Genomic DNA, 17,058 nt, shown 5'->3' with positions numbered 1-17,058 from the left:
CAAAAAATTAGTTAGGTAACTTTAGCAAAGCCCAAGCTATCATACCTTCTCCGATTCTTTAAAGAATGTAGTTTAACCCCTAGATAACCCCTAGATAACCCCTAGATAACCCCTAGATATCCCCTAGAAACGCCACTGGAATGTTTGGATAATACAGCTTGGCCGTGCTTCTGCTTAATTGGGTCGCTATTCGGGAAGGAGAAATGCACAAATAAACAAAATTAACTAGGAGCTTTATTTAAATCACACAAGTATTAAGTAATCTGTTGCCTCTTTCTTTATTTAATATTTTCCATTAAAAAAGCGCAGCTGGCTAAATAGTCCGCTCAGAACAGAGGTGTAATATTTCCTCTTATAGGTCATTCAGTTTAGTCGAAATGCGTCCATTGATTGCATTGTTGCTGTTCATAGCGGCTGGTGCCTGCACCTTGTCAGTTTCTGCACATCGTTCTTATGAAAACTATTCAGTGTACAAGGTTTTTATTAAAAGTCGATCGGACCAACAGGTTATTGACCAACTCCTGGAGCAAACAAATAATGTGAGTTTCACAATCAAGAAAATTGGATGGGCCTTAACCGATTAATTATTCTAGTATAACTTGTGGCACCGTGGCTTGCACGAAGTCCATATAATGGTGAGTCCTAGTGCAAGAAAAAACTTCCTAAGGAAAATGCAAGAGGAAAATATTATAGTCAAACTATTGATAAACAACGTTCAGAAGTAAGTAAATATACAAGTATATTTTGTTTTCCTTGTATTGACTATTGGATACTTCATTTTTCCAGACTTATAGATGAGCAGGGGTAGTGATATTACACCTCTTTAAATTTTTTTGGAAATAGTGATTCATTACAATTCGACAATGTAAGTTTAAAAAAAAAATTTCACCTTTCTTTGCTCAACGAAGAATATGGCCAAAAAAATGGAATTGCAACCATAATGAATTTAGTATGTTCTGAACAAGAAATTATATGTATTTCAAAAAGCATTTACTACGAACTTGTGTTTTAAATAATTCAAAGGAATTGGAATGTGCACTTTATTAGTCCATTTATTACAAAGATTACAAAGCTTGGGACTATTATGGGTGGCAAGCAGTAAGGCTCGTCCCACTCCAGCCCTTAGGCCTTCTTGCAACCCTCTCCGCAATCGGTGCCCTCGCAGATGTCGCAGAGGGACGACTGCACCGTGTAGTACTCGGTGGCCTTGCGCTCCGTGTCGTAGTAGTCGTATAGGGAAACGGAGGCAGGCTTCTGCTTGGCCACCGCATGAGCCTTGGTGGCCTCCACCGGCAGGCACCGGACATCTCCGGGGGTCAGGCTGTCGAAGTAGACGATCACCGTGGAGTCGGAGTTCTTGGTCTCGACGCGCTTCACCCGATCCACAGCCTCGATTTTGCCCAAGCTGTCGACGTCTCCAACGAACCCGGAGGGCAGGGCGATCTCCATGACAGCCATGTTGGAGTCCTTCTCCTTGTCGGCCTCATCCAAGGGCAGGTACTCGGCGCAGATGTCCACCACCAGCAGCTGGTTGGACGACGAGTCCTTTACCGTCGGGGTGACCTTGAAACTGGGCTTCTTGTCCTTCTCAGCCAGGTTGTAGCGGTAGGACAGCTGGACCATCGCAGATCCAGTGCCCTTGGCTGTAAAGTCCAGTTTGCGAGTGTCCTTAGGCAGGACGTGGGTCTGCAACACCAGTGAGTTCTCAGGGTTGACCTTGATCGTGTCCTTTGATCCACCCGCAGGAGCAAACTCAATATCCATGGAGCCTGATCCAGAACCCGTTTTGTAGGCAAATTTCGTCAGGGCCTGCAGTCCAATCACCGTGTCCTGGGTGGAAGAGAATCCTCCGTTGCTGTTTCGCTGTGAGATCAGCCACTTTATAATGGGCAGCGACTGCTCCGCCGTATCCTTTTCGAGGAGAGCCAGTAGCACGTAGGAGGTGATCTCCACGTCGTTGCTGCGAGGCTTCCAATGGAAGAATCGGCCCTCTTCACCAGTCGATTCCGGAGCCTTAGACCACCACCTACGATCGTTTTCGTTTCGGGCCATGTTCTCCAACTTGGCCAGGACCTTCTCCGCTTGCGGATGCTTGGCAAGTTGAAGGGCTACGGCGGCAATGGCCAGGGAATACTGCTCGTCCGTCTTGTCGGTCTCCTCGGCCACATAGCGAACTGCCTTCTCAATCGTCGACTGGTACTTCGACGTCAGTTCCTAGAGAAATGAAAGAATAATCTCTAATCAATACAAATACTAAAGTAAAGTATAGGCTTCAGCACAGAAAAATTTGGATGTATTTGATATTTTCGACAATAACATTTGAAAGTTTCCTTTTCTTTTAAAGAATTGACAATCTCTCTAAAAAATGATATTTATAAATGTGGTATGTAGATTTTTTAGTAGGTATCGAAAATTGCTATAAGAATACATTCAAGAATTGATACTGATATTTATCTTAATGTGTAGTTGACTTACATGATTCTCGAAGAAGGCTAGAAGGACGAACGAAGTGAGAGCCAGGGCATTTTGGTTGGCATTGTCGAAGAGTTTTCCCACCTCAGGAAACTCGCCACTCTCCTTCTGCTTGGAAACGAGGAAATCGAGACCCGCAGTCACGACTTTGGGATCGACATCCGTGTAGTTTCCCGCTTGATGGAAGGACCGCATCACGTAGGCGGTGAGCCAGGTGCTGCCCGAAGCATCCGACTTTCCAAAAGCACTGTAGGAGCCATCATCGTGCTTGTAGGTCAGTTCCCGCTGATAGCCGATCTCCAGGAACTTACGGGCCTTGGACTCGACGGCCGGCAGTTTCCGACCAGTGACCTCCAGGTATTTCAGCACCAGGATGTTGGGCACAAAGTTGACCATATTTTGCTCTCCGCAACCGTAGGGCATGCGCACCAAATTGTCGAGATTCTGGAGCGTGGGTCCCAGAAGATCGCCCACCACAGAGAACTCAATGAATTCTGATTGAGGAACCACTTCGCTGGGGATCTCGGCTTCCAATGTCTGAGACAACTCCGGCTGATCCTTCAAATTGACGAAGACTGCCCGGTTTTCGAACTGGGTTACGCCCTCCGGCTCCACCTTCAGTTTCTGGTGGATAGTATCGCCGGCCAAGGGGGAGGTGGCCGTGATTTTCAGGGTTGTGGATCCCACGTTTTTCGGGCGGATCATAAATGAAACACTCTTGCCACTGTTGGCTGGTATCGTGACCCTTTTGACCCGGCGCACCTCATCGATCGCCTTCTCCAACACCTCATTGGTGGCCTCGGTGAACTCGTATTCCTGATCCGAGTTGTCCATCACTACCTCCGCATCGACAGTCTTATCCAGGTAGTTGAAGATCACCACCGGAATAGCAATTACTTCGCCTGGGGATTTTATTAAGCTGAATAATAAAATTCTTTACTTGGTGAGTAAGCTTACCTCGCTTTACGGAATACGGCAGATTGGTGGACACGAAGAAGGGCTGGAACACTCTAATCATGCTAGGGCTCTTGGTCAAAGCAATACCGAAAGTGGGGTTCAGGGAGAATCCCGTCACTACCCATGAGGTAATTGTATCCGGAATCTTTTTGGTCAAAGTGAAATCGCCGTCATCCACACTGTGTAAATATGACATTGATTGGATTAAATTCTTAGTCCTTAACATTCAAAATAGTCATTAAAAAATTGGACGCGCACACACAAAATGTTAGGTGGGTGTGAATGGTTAGTGAACAATTAAACATGCATGGGAAAAGTTAAAAAGCAGTAGGGAAAACTAGTTACTCTTTTGGGAAATTTGGCAATTCGTATATCCAAGACTCTAAAAATTTTGACCGCACAGCAATAATGTTTTCAATTTTTTCCGCATCTGAAGATGGCTGGCTCATAGGGACATAAGGTTTTTGCGTAGTCTTTCGCTGTTTGGTAGAACCCCGTCTTTCGGCACTGACCTTCATGATGGGCACAGTAACCAAGTTTTTTCTTTCTACGCCTTTGAAATGGAAAAAATGTTTAATGGCTTTTTTTAACTTAAGTAGATTTTGCTGTGCATTGATCCCTAGTTTCGAGTGGATAGATTTTTTAAAATATAAATATATAATAACAGAAGATCTATAGATTATTTCTGTAAAATATTTCTCCCAATAAAGATATAGCATTTTGTATATACCGCTGCAAGGGTGATTTTACTTCCGTGAGAACATGCAGTACAAGGCCAAATAATAGGTCTTAATTTGGAATTCAAGTGCAAAGATTTACTTTGTCCTATTCGTGAACATCCACGTTTCGGCGAATTCTTTACGAATTGGAGCAGGTGGTCTTGTTGGTGTCGCAGGTGTGGTGCTCGTGGGAAAATATGAAGGAGCAATTGGTATTTCATTAGCAAAGCTCATCCTATGCGCACTATAAGATGAAACCCATGTTCGTCTGAAACCACCATGTCGCCATGGTCTAGGCCTATAAAAAGTCCTGCGAAAGCCTGGAAATTGTGTCGTTATTTAGTAAGGAAAAAGCTAGTCTTCACCCTGTAATGTGAATAATGAAACTGGAATAACTACTAGAAAGATTAACTTTAAGGAAAATTTAAAATTCCTAAAATCTAGATTTTTAAAATCTGGCCATGCTCTACGGTTCCCATGCAACTTTTATTACAGGGCATTAAAATGAACAATTTACTGTGCTATGTTCGCGAATATCCACGACTCCGAAAACTCTTGTCGTATCAAAACTATTTGAGGTCTGTACTTGGTTCTAGCCACTCCTCGAAGTCGTCCCCGCCTGACGGCGACTTGGGAAAGCTCTAAGAAAAAAATTTTACGGCGAAATAAATTAAAATAAATATCATTATTATTTGGTACTTAAAATTATTTAAAATTTTGTTATATATCCTTATTTTACGTCATAAAAATTCGACTTAAATGAAAATGTGATTTTATCTGGGGGTCATGGCGACATGCATATTGATGTTACAGGGCACAATAGGAACAGCGTTTACTTTTCAAAAATCCAAGTTTCTGGAAACTCTTTGCGTATCGCTGCTGGTGATGAAGTTGGCTTTGAACGAGCCCGGTTCGAAAATGCACTCATAGAAGCCACTACTCTAGGATCACCTCCTTGGGCATACGCGACATTTAACATTGGAGTGCCCATTCGAAATGCTAGCCTTCTTCTCCCTAAAAAGTTGTTCATGTCGAAACCTTAATTTATTAATATATTTAGTTATATTGGGATTTATTTAATTACTAAAGGAATTCAAGGAATTAAATAGCAAAGCGTTTTCATGTTAAAAACTGTGAAGATGTGCTTAAACAGTTATAAAAAAGGGTTATTTAACCCTACATCTATATAAGCGTTCGTCTTTTTATGTACCGTTTGCAAGCTCAGTTTATAGCTTTTGAATCGATATTACTTACCCAATAGTCTTTTTATGAGTGTATGTATGCTGATCATATATGAAAACCGAATATTTAGGTAGTATGGCTGTAAAACCTCGGTTCAAAAAATGATCTTGTGTAAGAAAATATTACTTAGGTGTTGATTAGTCAAAAACATGAACGGAACATAAAAAAATAGATTAATCCATTAGCCTTTTCATACTTTTCAAAGTTGTAAAATATCCAATTTTCAGGAAAGTCTTTTCGAATCTGAGGTTCAGGAATGGTAACTTGAATTTCGAGTCTACCCACTGGTGAAGGTCTCTCCAATTGGGGGCGTAGGGGTCTAAAGAATATTCGTCTTCCTATGAGGTACATAAGATTGTACTTTTATTAGGAATGAATTTTAGTTCCTATATATGAGGAGTTGGAATGGTGTACTTGACAGAGGTCAATATATTCCTAAATTTCTACCTGCTCGTACGTTGTACCCTGGTTCCAAGAAAATTGGTCTTGTTATTAGAAAAGTTGCTTCAGATTTCGGTTTGGGGAAGATTTTTAGTAGCTTATATAAATGTTAATGTTAGAGCGTTAAAAGTAAAGCGTAAAGATACCACAGCACAGAATACACAGTGGAGAGACCTAAGAAAAACATATGAAATCGGTCATACTTTTCGGCATTGTAAAATATCCAGTTCTCCGGAAATTCTTTTCGAATCTGTGGGACTTGAGGCGGAGATGAAACTGTCGGTGGAGATCCAGCAAATTCTACCAATGCCGACCCAGGTGCCGCAAAAGAAAAAGCAACTGGCATCAAGAAACCTCCATTTTGAAAAAATGGTTGGATTGAGAATGAATCTGCATTGGGATACATATATATATAAATTATTATAGGGTTCGGGCAGCCTAAGATTGGTTATTTCTCCTAGAATTTTCAATTGCGTTCTTCTACTAAAATTTATTTTTGGTCAATTAAATTGCCCGCATATCGTGGAGGTTGTAATATTTATATTCAATTTTTAGCGTTGAGGCATATAGAGAACAGGACATATAGAGAGCAAGGACGTAAGTGCCTTCTGAATTTTGATGTTAAGCAACATCATAAAATCACAACTTCCAAAACCACGAAACCAATTTTGCCCTCAATCCATTGAACCTGATCCCAAACAATTAGTTTTTAAATGTCACTCACCGTTTTTAAAAATATTACGCTTTTACCACCAACTTTTCCAAGTTCAATGTCAAATTAATAAGTGTTATGTGAAAGCCTACAGTTACACACCTTAGCCTGAGTAGTAAACAAGGAATTAAGTCGGATTGGGTAGTATAAAACTTTATATAAAAGTCGTGCATGCACAAATACTCTGAAACCCACCTCCCGGTAGCCGATGTTTGCCATATCCAGACTTCTGCAAAGTGGCTTCGAACTACTTCGACTTTCTTAGGTGAACTTCCTAAAACTGTGTCCACTTCGTCATCAGAAAACGAATCTTCTGATCGGATGTCAATAAGTTCATCATAATCGTCTTCATTTGATTTAGCTAAAGTTTACATATCAACTTAGTTATATTGCATTTCTGACGCATGTCATATTTGTGACGAATATGAAAACACCAGTAGACAACTTTAAAAAAATCGCAAGCATGCACTAACAAATCTCAAGCGCACATTCTGCTGCCAGATGATTGCCGAATCCACACTTCCGCAAAGTCGGTGCTAGCTTTTTGATTTTTATAGGAAATATCATTAAAGAAAATCCGCTTATTTCGCCGCGAGAAATTAATTCATTAATTTTAACATATAAATAACTGAGATTACCTTGAAAGACTTTTTGTAATATTTATAAAGGTATAAAAACTAAATCTGATACTAACGCCCAAATATGTTAGGATAGCCACCGAAACACTAAAAACTAGTGAAGTAATTATTTTCGAAACACACACTACACTACACAATTAAGTTCAGAATATTGCTGATGCATACTACACTGTGGATTTAGTCGGGTTAGGTGATAGAAAACATTAAATAAAAGGTGTGCATGCACTAGAAAATCTAAAACGCACCTCCCGTTGACATACGATTGCCATATCCAGACTTCTGCAAAGTTTGTTCTAGCTACTTTGTTGCTAGGTAAGCTTAAAGAAATTGAGTCCACTTCGTCAAATGAAACCGATTCGAAAAATTGAATACCTTCATCGTATTCGTACTCATAGGGTGTGGCTAAAGTTTAATTTTAGGGAAGTTAGATTGAGGTTGAAATTAAGACCTGCAAACAAGAAGTGCTAATATAACGCAAATGTGTGAGGAATGCCACCAAGGAATCCCAAGAAAGTTAATCAAAAATTCCTATCCTATTGTAAAAAATCTTGAATTCAATTTTATCTTCGTAGATCTAAAACCTCGAAACTCTACAATGCTATCCAAATCAAATCTTCAGCTGTGAGAATATCCTCGTATTAGTAATATGTTGCATTGATAGCCTCAGCCTTAGAAAGAAGCTTTTGCTCAAGAAATAAATATTAGAAAGCAGAAATAGCAGTGCGTTAAGGTGCAGAACACGTGGCGTCAGTTTTCAGGCACCCACCTCCGGCCGATTGATTGCCATATCCAGACATCGGCAAAGTTCTTACGTATCTTTACCGGTTCGACGGTATTCCCGATATCAGAGATAAGGGTATTAGCTACAGGCATTAAGGGTACGAAACCCAGTGGGTATTCATCAAAACTTTCTTGGAAAGCATAGATTCCGGGATCATCTTCGACATAGTCAGGAAAATCTGATGGAGGTTCGATAAGAGTACACATATGTATAACCAATTTTGTTTTGCTCTTGTTTATCTAGCTGAAAATATCAATTTTCTACTCCTAAAAACCCTTGTCTTACATTATGCTTAGGAAACGGTAAGAAAAAACCTGAAAAAAATATTTTGGGTACATCTTAAGCTTCGGTCTTACCAGTGCTGAAGGGATAGTGGGCGTTGGTTAGGGTCACCAATCCGGAGGTCTGTCCAGGATAACGTCCATAGCCACTTTGCCAGGGTGTCGATGTTTGGTATTTGTTGAGGCCATTGAAGATTTCATCTTGGCTTAGATCGTTTCCCGATTTAAGCAGCAAGACACTCTGGTCCACACCCAGGAGACCCACAAAGGAGTCCGGATCGGTTTTTACCCGTAACTTGACCTCTTCACTGGGCTTGGCTCCCACTGGAGCCGAAATATCAATCTGTTTAGAGGGAGACATGAAGATTATTTTCAAACTAAGAAGAACTTAGGAAGGGTTGACCTACCGAGTTAAGAAAGTCTTTCTCAAAGTCAATGGATTTCTCTTCGAAGTAAAGGTCACCATTGAAGATATAGTGAATATAGATCGTTGCCTTGGGCACCATGCTAAATGTAGGTGTAAACTTAACATTGATCGTTTTAAGACCCATTGGCACAAGGATCGTTTCACTCAGCAGGATATTACCTCTGCCCACAATAGTGTAAACAAAGTAGGACATGTCTTCATTTAATATAACATCGAAAGACACTTGCTCGCCCAATTTTGGTCTAAAAGATTAAGCAGTAATGTACCGACTTGATGATATTTTTTTTGCTACTCACGTTTTCGTGTTCACCTGAATCTTCATTGGCTCACTACTCTGCACGGTTGGTTCAAACTTTGAGATGGTTCCGATGTGGCTCTCTGACCCACCAAAAGTGGCAAGTATGCGGTAGAATCTAGAGTCATTTTCGGGCAGCGTAACTTGGAATGTGGCAATGCCTTTCTCGTCTACAGGAGCTTCAAAACTAATGCTTGGTTCAGAGGAAACCTGTCCCCAATAGCGGTTCGCATTCTGAAAGGTTATCTTGGCTTTTTTCATGGAACCCGTGACTGGAGAACCATCTACGTTCTTCACCACAACAGAATAGATAAACGATTTGTTGTTATGATAATGGTCGGGTTTTTCTAAATTTTCTATCGTATAACGCTGCTGGTGGAGACGAACTGTAGCGGAGGCATTCTGTTTGTTGCCTGTCAATTCCTCGGTGACGACAGCAAATAGTTTCATGGGGGGTGAGAACTGGCTGTTTCGGAGCCCATTGAGATCAAACTCTACATGTCCCTTCCCATCGATGTCGATAGTCTTCTCCTGCCTGTTAGGCTCAGAATCGCCGTAGTATCCGTAGTTCTGTTCCATCGTAACTGTCGCCTTGCCCTTTACTGGTTTTCCGTAAGTGTATTTTGCGCGAATTGTGGCTTTGATCACATTATCTGCTTGGACCACATCCTTGGCTGTGTCTACGATGACCTCGAATTTTGGCAGGACATACTTATCCACATCGAAGGTCTTGGTCTCCCTGTTATCACCATCAACACTGACGGAGATCTTCCAGATCCCCAGAACAGGTTGCTCGGACAACTGGAGTTCCCCGGAGTAGACCCCTTTGGTCAATTTTACATCAGCAAACTGCTTAATCCTATTCTGGGCTCCATCGGTGATTACAACGGATATTGGCTTATCAATCGTGGCGGGTCGAGTGTCCTCGTCCAGAAAGAGAATACGGAACTGGACAAGATCAGCGGGCTTGTAGGTGGCCTTATCAGTTTGAATAAAGGTCAAAGGCTTCACATCCGCATAATTCAGCTTGGTCGTATTCTTGAACACAACACCGGATATTCCCTCAGCAGTTAGGTTGTAGTCACCGTTGGCCAGTTTGGGCACCTCAAACTCCACGATTTCGGTGGACATGGACGACACCATGAGTTCCTTGGTCTCGTTGTAGGAGGGTCCATTCAGACTGACTTTTATCCGACTGGAATCATCTGCCTTGTGGATAGAAACGGCGACATTGTACTTGGCGTTGGATCGGATGGTGCCAGGCCCAACCACCGAATAGAGGCTGCAAAACAGGCATTATTCTTTAATTGAGTAATGATGATTGTGTGACTAGGTATTATCAATTCCGGATTTAAAGAACTTAATTGGTATTTCATGTATGTTTGGATAATTAATTATCTGACAGTTCTCTGATGCTCTATGATTGATTCCTTGATTTGATTCTTTTGTTTATTGAACCGACAGAAAAATAAGTTTTCGGTACATTTTAAAGTTTTTATTGCATGATTTTTGTTCTTAGAAAAATTAAAAATGGTAATAAATCATTCGCACTGTATTCATATTGGTTTAAAAGCGTTATGTCATTAAAATGCATCATTAAAACATTTACATAAGTATATAAATGGTTGGGGTTTTCCCTTGTTTTCCTACAAACAAAAATTCCCCTTTTAATGGGCGGCCGTAAACATTAATTTGTTTATGAAGAAGATCCCGCTATAAACCAGAGTACTTTACAAATAAAATAACACGTTAAAAAATTTCGTTGACTGCTGTGTTTTCGCCCTTTTAACGCCTTTAAAAAATAACCAATTTTACAGTTAAGTAGAAAAAAACTAAGGCAATAATATTTGCTTTTGAACCGACAAGGTTTTCCAACCGGTTTAAAGGGATTCAGCCAGACACTTATATATATTTATACGTGGCTGCACGTCCGCTCACAGCAATTTTTATTGGGAGCTATATAAACGCAATATTTGTTTCTTAGAAAACCTTTCCGATGACCTCGCTTCCTTTGAGAAGCTGATAAGTGATCAATTGTATATGTATATACATATATATATGATAGCAATCGAACTCACCCGTCAGCATTGATTTGCAGAGCGTATTGTAAAATGAAACCGCACAGAAAGATCCTCAACATTTTGCAACGAATGACACGAAAACTAAAATATAATTGCTTTGATTAATATTTCAGCACAAACTAAAAGGTTTCACACGAGAATATGTATTATTTCACTTTAATTTTGTGTCACTCTGATAGACTAGCATTGAAACTGACCTCGGGAATCGACCGATCGCCAACAAGCGGCGGTTCACAATGAGCTCGTTTTGGATCGAGACCGGCTTTAAGTACAATCGGTGAGGGCTTGGAAATGGGTCTCTCCTGAGAGATAACGCTCTTTCTCTTTCGAACCACTCTTTATTATTCTGGGGAATTCGCCAAACCGTAAATTGAGCGGTCTTATGGATCGTCACAAACAATTCGACTAGTAAAAACACAATTAATTGTTTACGTCACCGATGATGAATCTGCTTACATATTGTTACTCTTTCGATGAAGGCAAACAATGAGAGAGGATTACTTTGAATCGTTAAGTAAGAGAATATACTCTTATTAGTAGTTTTTGTCAGACAGGAAATTATACTGACTTTATAGCCTTTCTGATAAGAGATGTCATTAGGAATTTCCAATTTTTCGACAAAATTAAAAATATAAAAACAATTTTTATGATAACACCTGTCACCCATTCTTATCTGTTAAAAAACTTTTGATTTCCTTTGAAAGCGATTTTCTTTAAGAGTAACATCTGTTATAACCGAGATCATTAACCGGTTAATTCATGGTAAACAATGCAGTACTGGGTAAATTAATATGTAAGCATCAAGTTTGTATTTTCTTGTACAGTATATTTGTATTTTTGTATATAGCATACGTGCATACGATGTGTTAAACGCGGCGGATTTGCAAAGAAGAAAGTAAACACTGCATTTAGATGTGTTTACTTATGCAAAAATAAATATTGTAGTTCTTGATTATTAACACTTATACGCTAGGATTCCAAAAATGCATCATCTTTTGTCATTAAAAATGTTTTTCATTAAATTGTGAATACAGCCCCTAGATTGTTCTAGAGCAGCGGTCGGCAGCGGCCTATCTAGTGAGCATAGGGAAGTGTTCTGCCCATCCTCTGCTCGCTCACGTATAACGTAGATGTTCGTATGACTTCGGCATGGGTCTTCGTGTTTTTTTTTTCTCAGCTTCGGCGCGCTTTTTAGCTGCTGTGGCAGAGAATTTCAGTGCAAAACAGAGAAACGTCAGGCGTCAGAGCGCTGCGCTCCAACTTCGTGTTTTTTACACTCACACTAATGCAAGGCAAACTTGTGATGGTATGTGTGTGCCGACCACTGCACTATGGGGAAAATGACCACTTTATCTGGCATTTATTATTGTGAGTAAACCAAAAGAGATTTTTCACTGCGGTTTTTTTTATTATGTTGTTATAGACCATAAGAACCTATTTTAGAAAAATGGGCGTGTCAACGCCCCTTTTGCCCAAAAAATCGAAAAAATAATATTTTACATGCATTTTTAGATATTAACTTTTCAAATTCAGTAACCTCTACGTGCTTACGTTGTAGATAGGAGTTTCGCCACGCCCCCTCCCGCCCTAAAAATTGTGAAAACCCAGTTTTTAATTAATTTTCTTTATTTTCATCATTTTCTTCATTTTCCAGCTCGAAGTTTTCAAGAAAAAATAGACTGTTGTCTTCAAGCTCATCTTGTTCTGAAAAATCACTTATGTATTCGTGCTCACACGAGAGCAGCTGGATAACCTCAATGGGAAGGGAAAGATTTTTATGTTTTTTTATGCGTCGCGATAAATTTAGGGAAGAAATCACTGGATCTGATGTATCCAAAGCTCGTTTAAACACATCGCCTAAAGATTCAAATCGACTGTGCTTTCTGGAGTGATGAAGTCTATCCGATTTATAAATTTTGTTGCGGGACTCAGACGCTTCTTCACCAAAACAGCCGACTGGAAGCACCGTATTTTCCATGATTTGCCTTGAGTGCACAATAATTTTATGGAGTGTTGGTGTCATGGGGAGCCATGGATAACTGTCCACAATCATTTCGCCAGTTTGGTGACAGTATGCCTCGAATTTTTCTAAGTTTATTGGCAATTGACAAGACAAACATATCAAAATGATCCTCAAATTGTAGATTATTTGTTGATCAACTCCAGTTATTTCGGAAAATTTTTTGAAGTTGGCAAACGCGCGACGTGCAGTGTTTCCGGTATTTGTATTTCCAAAACCCCCCTGCTTCGGCTTATCGACTTTCAAAGCCAGTTTTGCCCAAAACATTTCCTGTATACTTGCCTTTCGTTTTAGCATCGCTTGCTTGTCACATGGATCAGTAATTGGCCATTTCTTTACCTCCAGCTTATACCCAGCATGCAAGACGAACTCAAAAATTCTTATCCAGCAATGAAGTGGGCTTACTCCATATTTCAGATTGTCTGAAACTGGCAAAAATTTTAAGCACTTGAAATTTTTATTTCCAAGGAAATCTCTTTGGCTCGAGTGGCATATGGGGCATGCTTGAAATGATTTTGTGTCCGTTAATGCATTCAGAACTTTTCCATCAATGGCAGTGAGATATGGACTGAATCTTACATACACAAATTGAGTATCGTTTAAAGATACCTTAAACATCGTTGACTTCAACATTTCAATTTGCAATTGTATGTCCCTGCTCTCTTCTAAAATGACTTCTTTTGTTTCTTTGAGAAACTCCAATTTTAGTGGACGACAAAACCTAATGGACTGAGGGGTGCGATTGTTCCACAACAAATTTCCGGATGAGTCTATGAGTCGAAGAGGCATTATGGTAGTGGCAAAAAGGCATGAGTCTCCGTTACACGATCTTTTATCTGCGTATGCCTGGTTATAGTTCGCCTGTCCAGTACTTCCATCGAATCCGTAGCTGACGATGAGCTCAGCAGATAAAAAATCAGTGTGCTGATTGGCCAATACACCATGGATAACATCTTTTTGAAGTGTCACAATCCGAAAAGCTGTGTGTTCCAAAAGGTCTTGCAGAGAGACCTTGGCTACAGTCTCTGATACATTGATTTTGCCTGGTCTGCATTGCTTCTTTTGCTCTGCCACATTTTTATAAATTGGGTAGATATCCACATTTCTCTTACGAATGTCATCTCGGATAGAACAGTACTGCTCCTTGGTCAATCCTTGATCCAAAATTAATGCCAACGCTTCGTCTTTGGACGCACTTATAGGCTGATCAACGGGCTTTGTCAATCCTTCTCTGACTTGCTTGGCTTTTTCCGGGGTACTTCCTAGTATTTGAAGAACTGCAGCAAGATCATGTAGTCCTTGTTTCCGGGCAGCTGCGGTTGCTGCATGTACTAGCAAAAAAACATCGTCCCCTTGGAATTTGGAAAGTTCCGCTGCTTGCAGTCTTTGAGCCCTTTCGCCTTTCGATTCAAATGGAAGTAGTGGTCGTCCAACTGGTCTGTTACTTTTTTTTAAAGGCAAAGTTGTGTTGCCTTTCATCCATGTGGAATGTTTTGTTTCGAAGTTCTTATAAGAGCTATGACATTTAAGCCAGTTGTAATACAAATTGTTGCAAAATTGGTGACTTTTATGTTTTAAAATATTATCATCCACATTATTGCACGCATGCAGTTCAAAATATCTTTGAACGGCCTTCTCTCGCTCGTGCCGGCCCCTCTCGCTATTCCACACTGCAAACAAGTCGACGTTGGAAAAAGTGAGGTTACCTAATAAAAATGCAAATTCCGCCAAAATATGGAAAAATATGACATTAGGACCAATTCCTGTAAACTCAGAATTGACAACGCTACAACAATCACTTGGACAAACACTTAAACAATTCTAAACTCTCTTAGATAATCCTTTCCAAAGTTGAAATTTGTTTCTAAAAATTCAGCTAAGGAAGCTCTTAGAAAACTGCAAAATATTAGTATACACACGCACAATTTTAACGATTTAGTACATTTAACACACAGTGCAAACCTGCGAGATCAGCATTCATGTTTTGGTTTTCCTCTAGTTGTTGTTCCATCATTAAATATTAAAATCCAAACTCAGCGTACAAATTCACACAACTTAGCCGCACGTGCTTTCGATTGCAACAGCTGACTTAACAGCCGTTTTTCTAACAGGGGACTGTTAAATTTAACATTTTGAGTTTGGGGCATAACAGTCTGATGTTTTCTTAATGCGTTAACAGTAAAATTGTCGTAATTAGAAAACTTTTAAAAAACATGCAAATGCCAGATAAAGTGGTAATTTTCCCCATAGTGCACTGTTCTAGAGCGACAAAAATAATAAAAAGAGCAACAATCACTGTGGACGGCAGTACACGTAGTGTCGAAGCGCGCAAGAGAGCGTGCGAAGACATCTACTATATATAGCCGCAGAATTAAAATCTGCCATTATGGTCCGATCGTAACGAGTGATGCACCAATCTAAAGGTATCGCAAAAACTAAGAAGATTGCATACCAAGACTTTCGAAGTATATATTTGTTTGGAAGAAATGGCGGTGAAAGTGTAAAAGTAAAAATTTAAAAAATTGGAGCTGCTGGATACGGTGGGGAGAAAAGCTCCCGTCTGTTTAGCTTGTTTTATTTTTACTGAGAATACGCTTCGAATGACACTTCATTTGTTGAAATCCGATGTCCCGTTCAAAAGTAATTAAAAAAAAAAGGTTTTCTTCTTCCCGTTTGTTCTACGACTTTTGGAAAAACCCGCTGGTTTAGCGAAAAAACAAAAAGAACCAAGATTTAAAATGCTTATAGTATCTATACAACTAATGCAACAGAAACGTGCTATATATCTCTGAAAAAATTATTTAATTTGTTAAATTCTCTTTATAAAGTAAAATTGTCTGAATATAACAGATTTGGAGTTATGACAAAAATTTATTTTATAAAACCACTTTTTGACTATTTTCTCAAAATTGAGTCGAACGATTTCTTTTTAAATTTCAAATCATATAGCCCTTGAGATTCCTCAATTTTTGATCTATAACACTTTTTGCCCTAAAAATTACCGTTTGGAAGATATTAAGCGATAAAAAGTGCAACTCGTTTCAGCTCCGTATACGAAAAATTTCATACTTATTGGAATAAACAAGATAAACACCAATTTGATTTCAAATAATCTTATTAGATTTTTTCAAACGGAAAATCTGTTATGGTTTTAGGGTCCTTTACTTTCATGAAGCTAATCGAAATAGGAAACTTGATCTATTTGTTCTACCACTTTGGAAAACCCGCTAGTTCGGCAGGAAATGTAAGAAACGACAGACTTCTCTTGGAATCTGAAACTATACAGCCCTTGAGATTCCACACTTGTGCTATTAAAATAGGTGATTAAAGCGATAAAACTTGCTGTGCCTAATTTAAGGTGGTGTTCAGCAAAGATTAGGGGTCGAATCTGTGTGTTTGGTTTTTCAATAGCCAAGCCATATGGGGACGACTCATAGTCGTGGTATTGGGGTACTTAAGCTCTTAAGCAAAAAAAAAATTCTGATATCAAACTAAAACACCTCTTAACGAGGTAAAAAGTAGTGGCGAACGCGCCTTTAACAAAAATTTCTGATATCAACAATTGTGACGAAAAATGATATTACATTCGATAAAATAAATAAACTATATTAAATTTATGTATTCGGCACGCTACAACAGAAAATTTACGTGTAGGTAAATAAATATTTAATGTTGCGGGCCGAAATCATAAATTTCATATAGTTTATTTATTTTATCGAATGTAATATCATTTTTCGTCACAAATTTTGGTTAAGGGCGCGTTCGCCACTACTTTTTACCTCGTTAAGAGGTGTTTTTGTTTGATATTAAATTATGCTTAGAATCTTACAATCTTGTCGTGTTCGCAAGGAGGAACAAGTTGCTCTCAAAAATGTATCAATATTATATTTAATTCAGTTTGGATTTGTTATCTGAATTAAGGCGCAGTAAATAGTTATTTAATAAAAATATGAAAGAAAATATTTATTCTCCAAATATTGCATTGCAATTGT

The 17,058-nt window shown here is 39.3% G+C and overlaps 2 protein-coding genes across 11 annotated transcripts; one reads left to right on the top strand and one right to left on the bottom strand.

The window, feature by feature from the left end:
* Positions 1 to 348: 348 nt before the first annotated feature.
* On the top strand, positions 349 to 993 carry LOC119548567. The gene is made up of 3 exons (XM_037855884.1): positions 349 to 539; positions 594 to 721; positions 787 to 993. The coding sequence occupies exons 1-3, from the start codon at positions 378 to 380 to the stop codon at positions 806 to 808; spliced, it is 312 nt and encodes a 103-aa protein (XP_037711812.1). The 5' UTR covers positions 349 to 377; the 3' UTR covers positions 809 to 993.
* Positions 994 to 1,001: 8 nt separating this feature from the next.
* Positions 1,002 to 11,329, bottom strand: LOC119548563 (C3 and PZP-like alpha-2-macroglobulin domain-containing protein 8). Of its 10 annotated transcripts, none has more exons than XM_037855872.1 (9): positions 11,244 to 11,329; positions 11,044 to 11,127; positions 8,967 to 10,247; positions 8,651 to 8,912; positions 8,319 to 8,586; positions 7,948 to 8,140; positions 3,430 to 3,608; positions 2,476 to 3,374; positions 1,002 to 2,214 (listed from the first exon to the last, which is right to left on the bottom strand). In XM_037855872.1, the coding sequence occupies exons 2-9, from the start codon at positions 11,103 to 11,105 to the stop codon at positions 1,123 to 1,125; spliced, it is 4,236 nt and encodes a 1,411-aa protein (XP_037711800.1). In that variant the 5' UTR covers positions 11,106 to 11,127; positions 11,244 to 11,329; the 3' UTR covers positions 1,002 to 1,122. The 10 variants fall into 10 exon arrangements, with proteins under 10 accessions (XP_037711800.1, XP_037711804.1, XP_037711803.1 ...); XM_037855876.1 differs by lacking the exon at positions 7,948 to 8,140 and adding an exon at positions 7,427 to 7,583; XM_037855875.1 differs by lacking the exon at positions 7,948 to 8,140 and adding an exon at positions 6,739 to 6,904.
* Between the last annotated feature and the right edge of the window lie 5,729 nt (positions 11,330 to 17,058).

The sequence above is a fragment of the Drosophila subpulchrella genome, chromosome 2L (assembly GCF_014743375.2).
Source record: "Drosophila subpulchrella strain 33 F10 #4 breed RU33 chromosome 2L, RU_Dsub_v1.1 Primary Assembly, whole genome shotgun sequence".
Lineage (NCBI taxonomy): Eukaryota > Metazoa > Arthropoda > Insecta > Diptera > Drosophilidae > Drosophila > Drosophila subpulchrella.
The sequence above is the reverse complement of the archived record's forward strand: the minus strand, read 5'-3'. Positions and strand labels throughout refer to the sequence as shown.

What these genes read in the sequence shown, in the direction of transcription:
- LOC119548563 (XM_037855869.1), bottom strand. Translation starts at nt 11,105, where the DNA reads ATGTTGAGGATCTTTCTGTGCGGTTTCATTTTACAATACGCTCTGCAA. An exon ending in ATTCAGGTGAACACGAAAAC is followed by an intron (nt 8,913 to 8,966) that starts GTGAGTAGCAAA and finishes TTAATCTTTTAG; the next exon opens with ACCAAAATTGGGCGAGCAAG. An exon ending in AGAAAGACTTTCTTAACTCG is followed by an intron (nt 8,587 to 8,650) that starts GTAGGTCAACCC and finishes CCCTCTAAACAG; the next exon opens with ATTGATATTTCGGCTCCAGT.
- LOC119548567 (XM_037855884.1), top strand. Translation starts at nt 378, where the DNA reads ATGCGTCCATTGATTGCATTGTTGCTGTTCATAGCGGCTGGTGCCTGC. An exon ending in TCCTGGAGCAAACAAATAAT is followed by an intron (nt 540 to 593) that starts GTGAGTTTCACA and finishes TAATTATTCTAG; the next exon opens with TATAACTTGTGGCACCGTGG. An exon ending in TTGATAAACAACGTTCAGAA is followed by an intron (nt 722 to 786) that starts GTAAGTAAATAT and finishes TCATTTTTCCAG; the next exon opens with ACTTATAGATGAGCAGGGGT.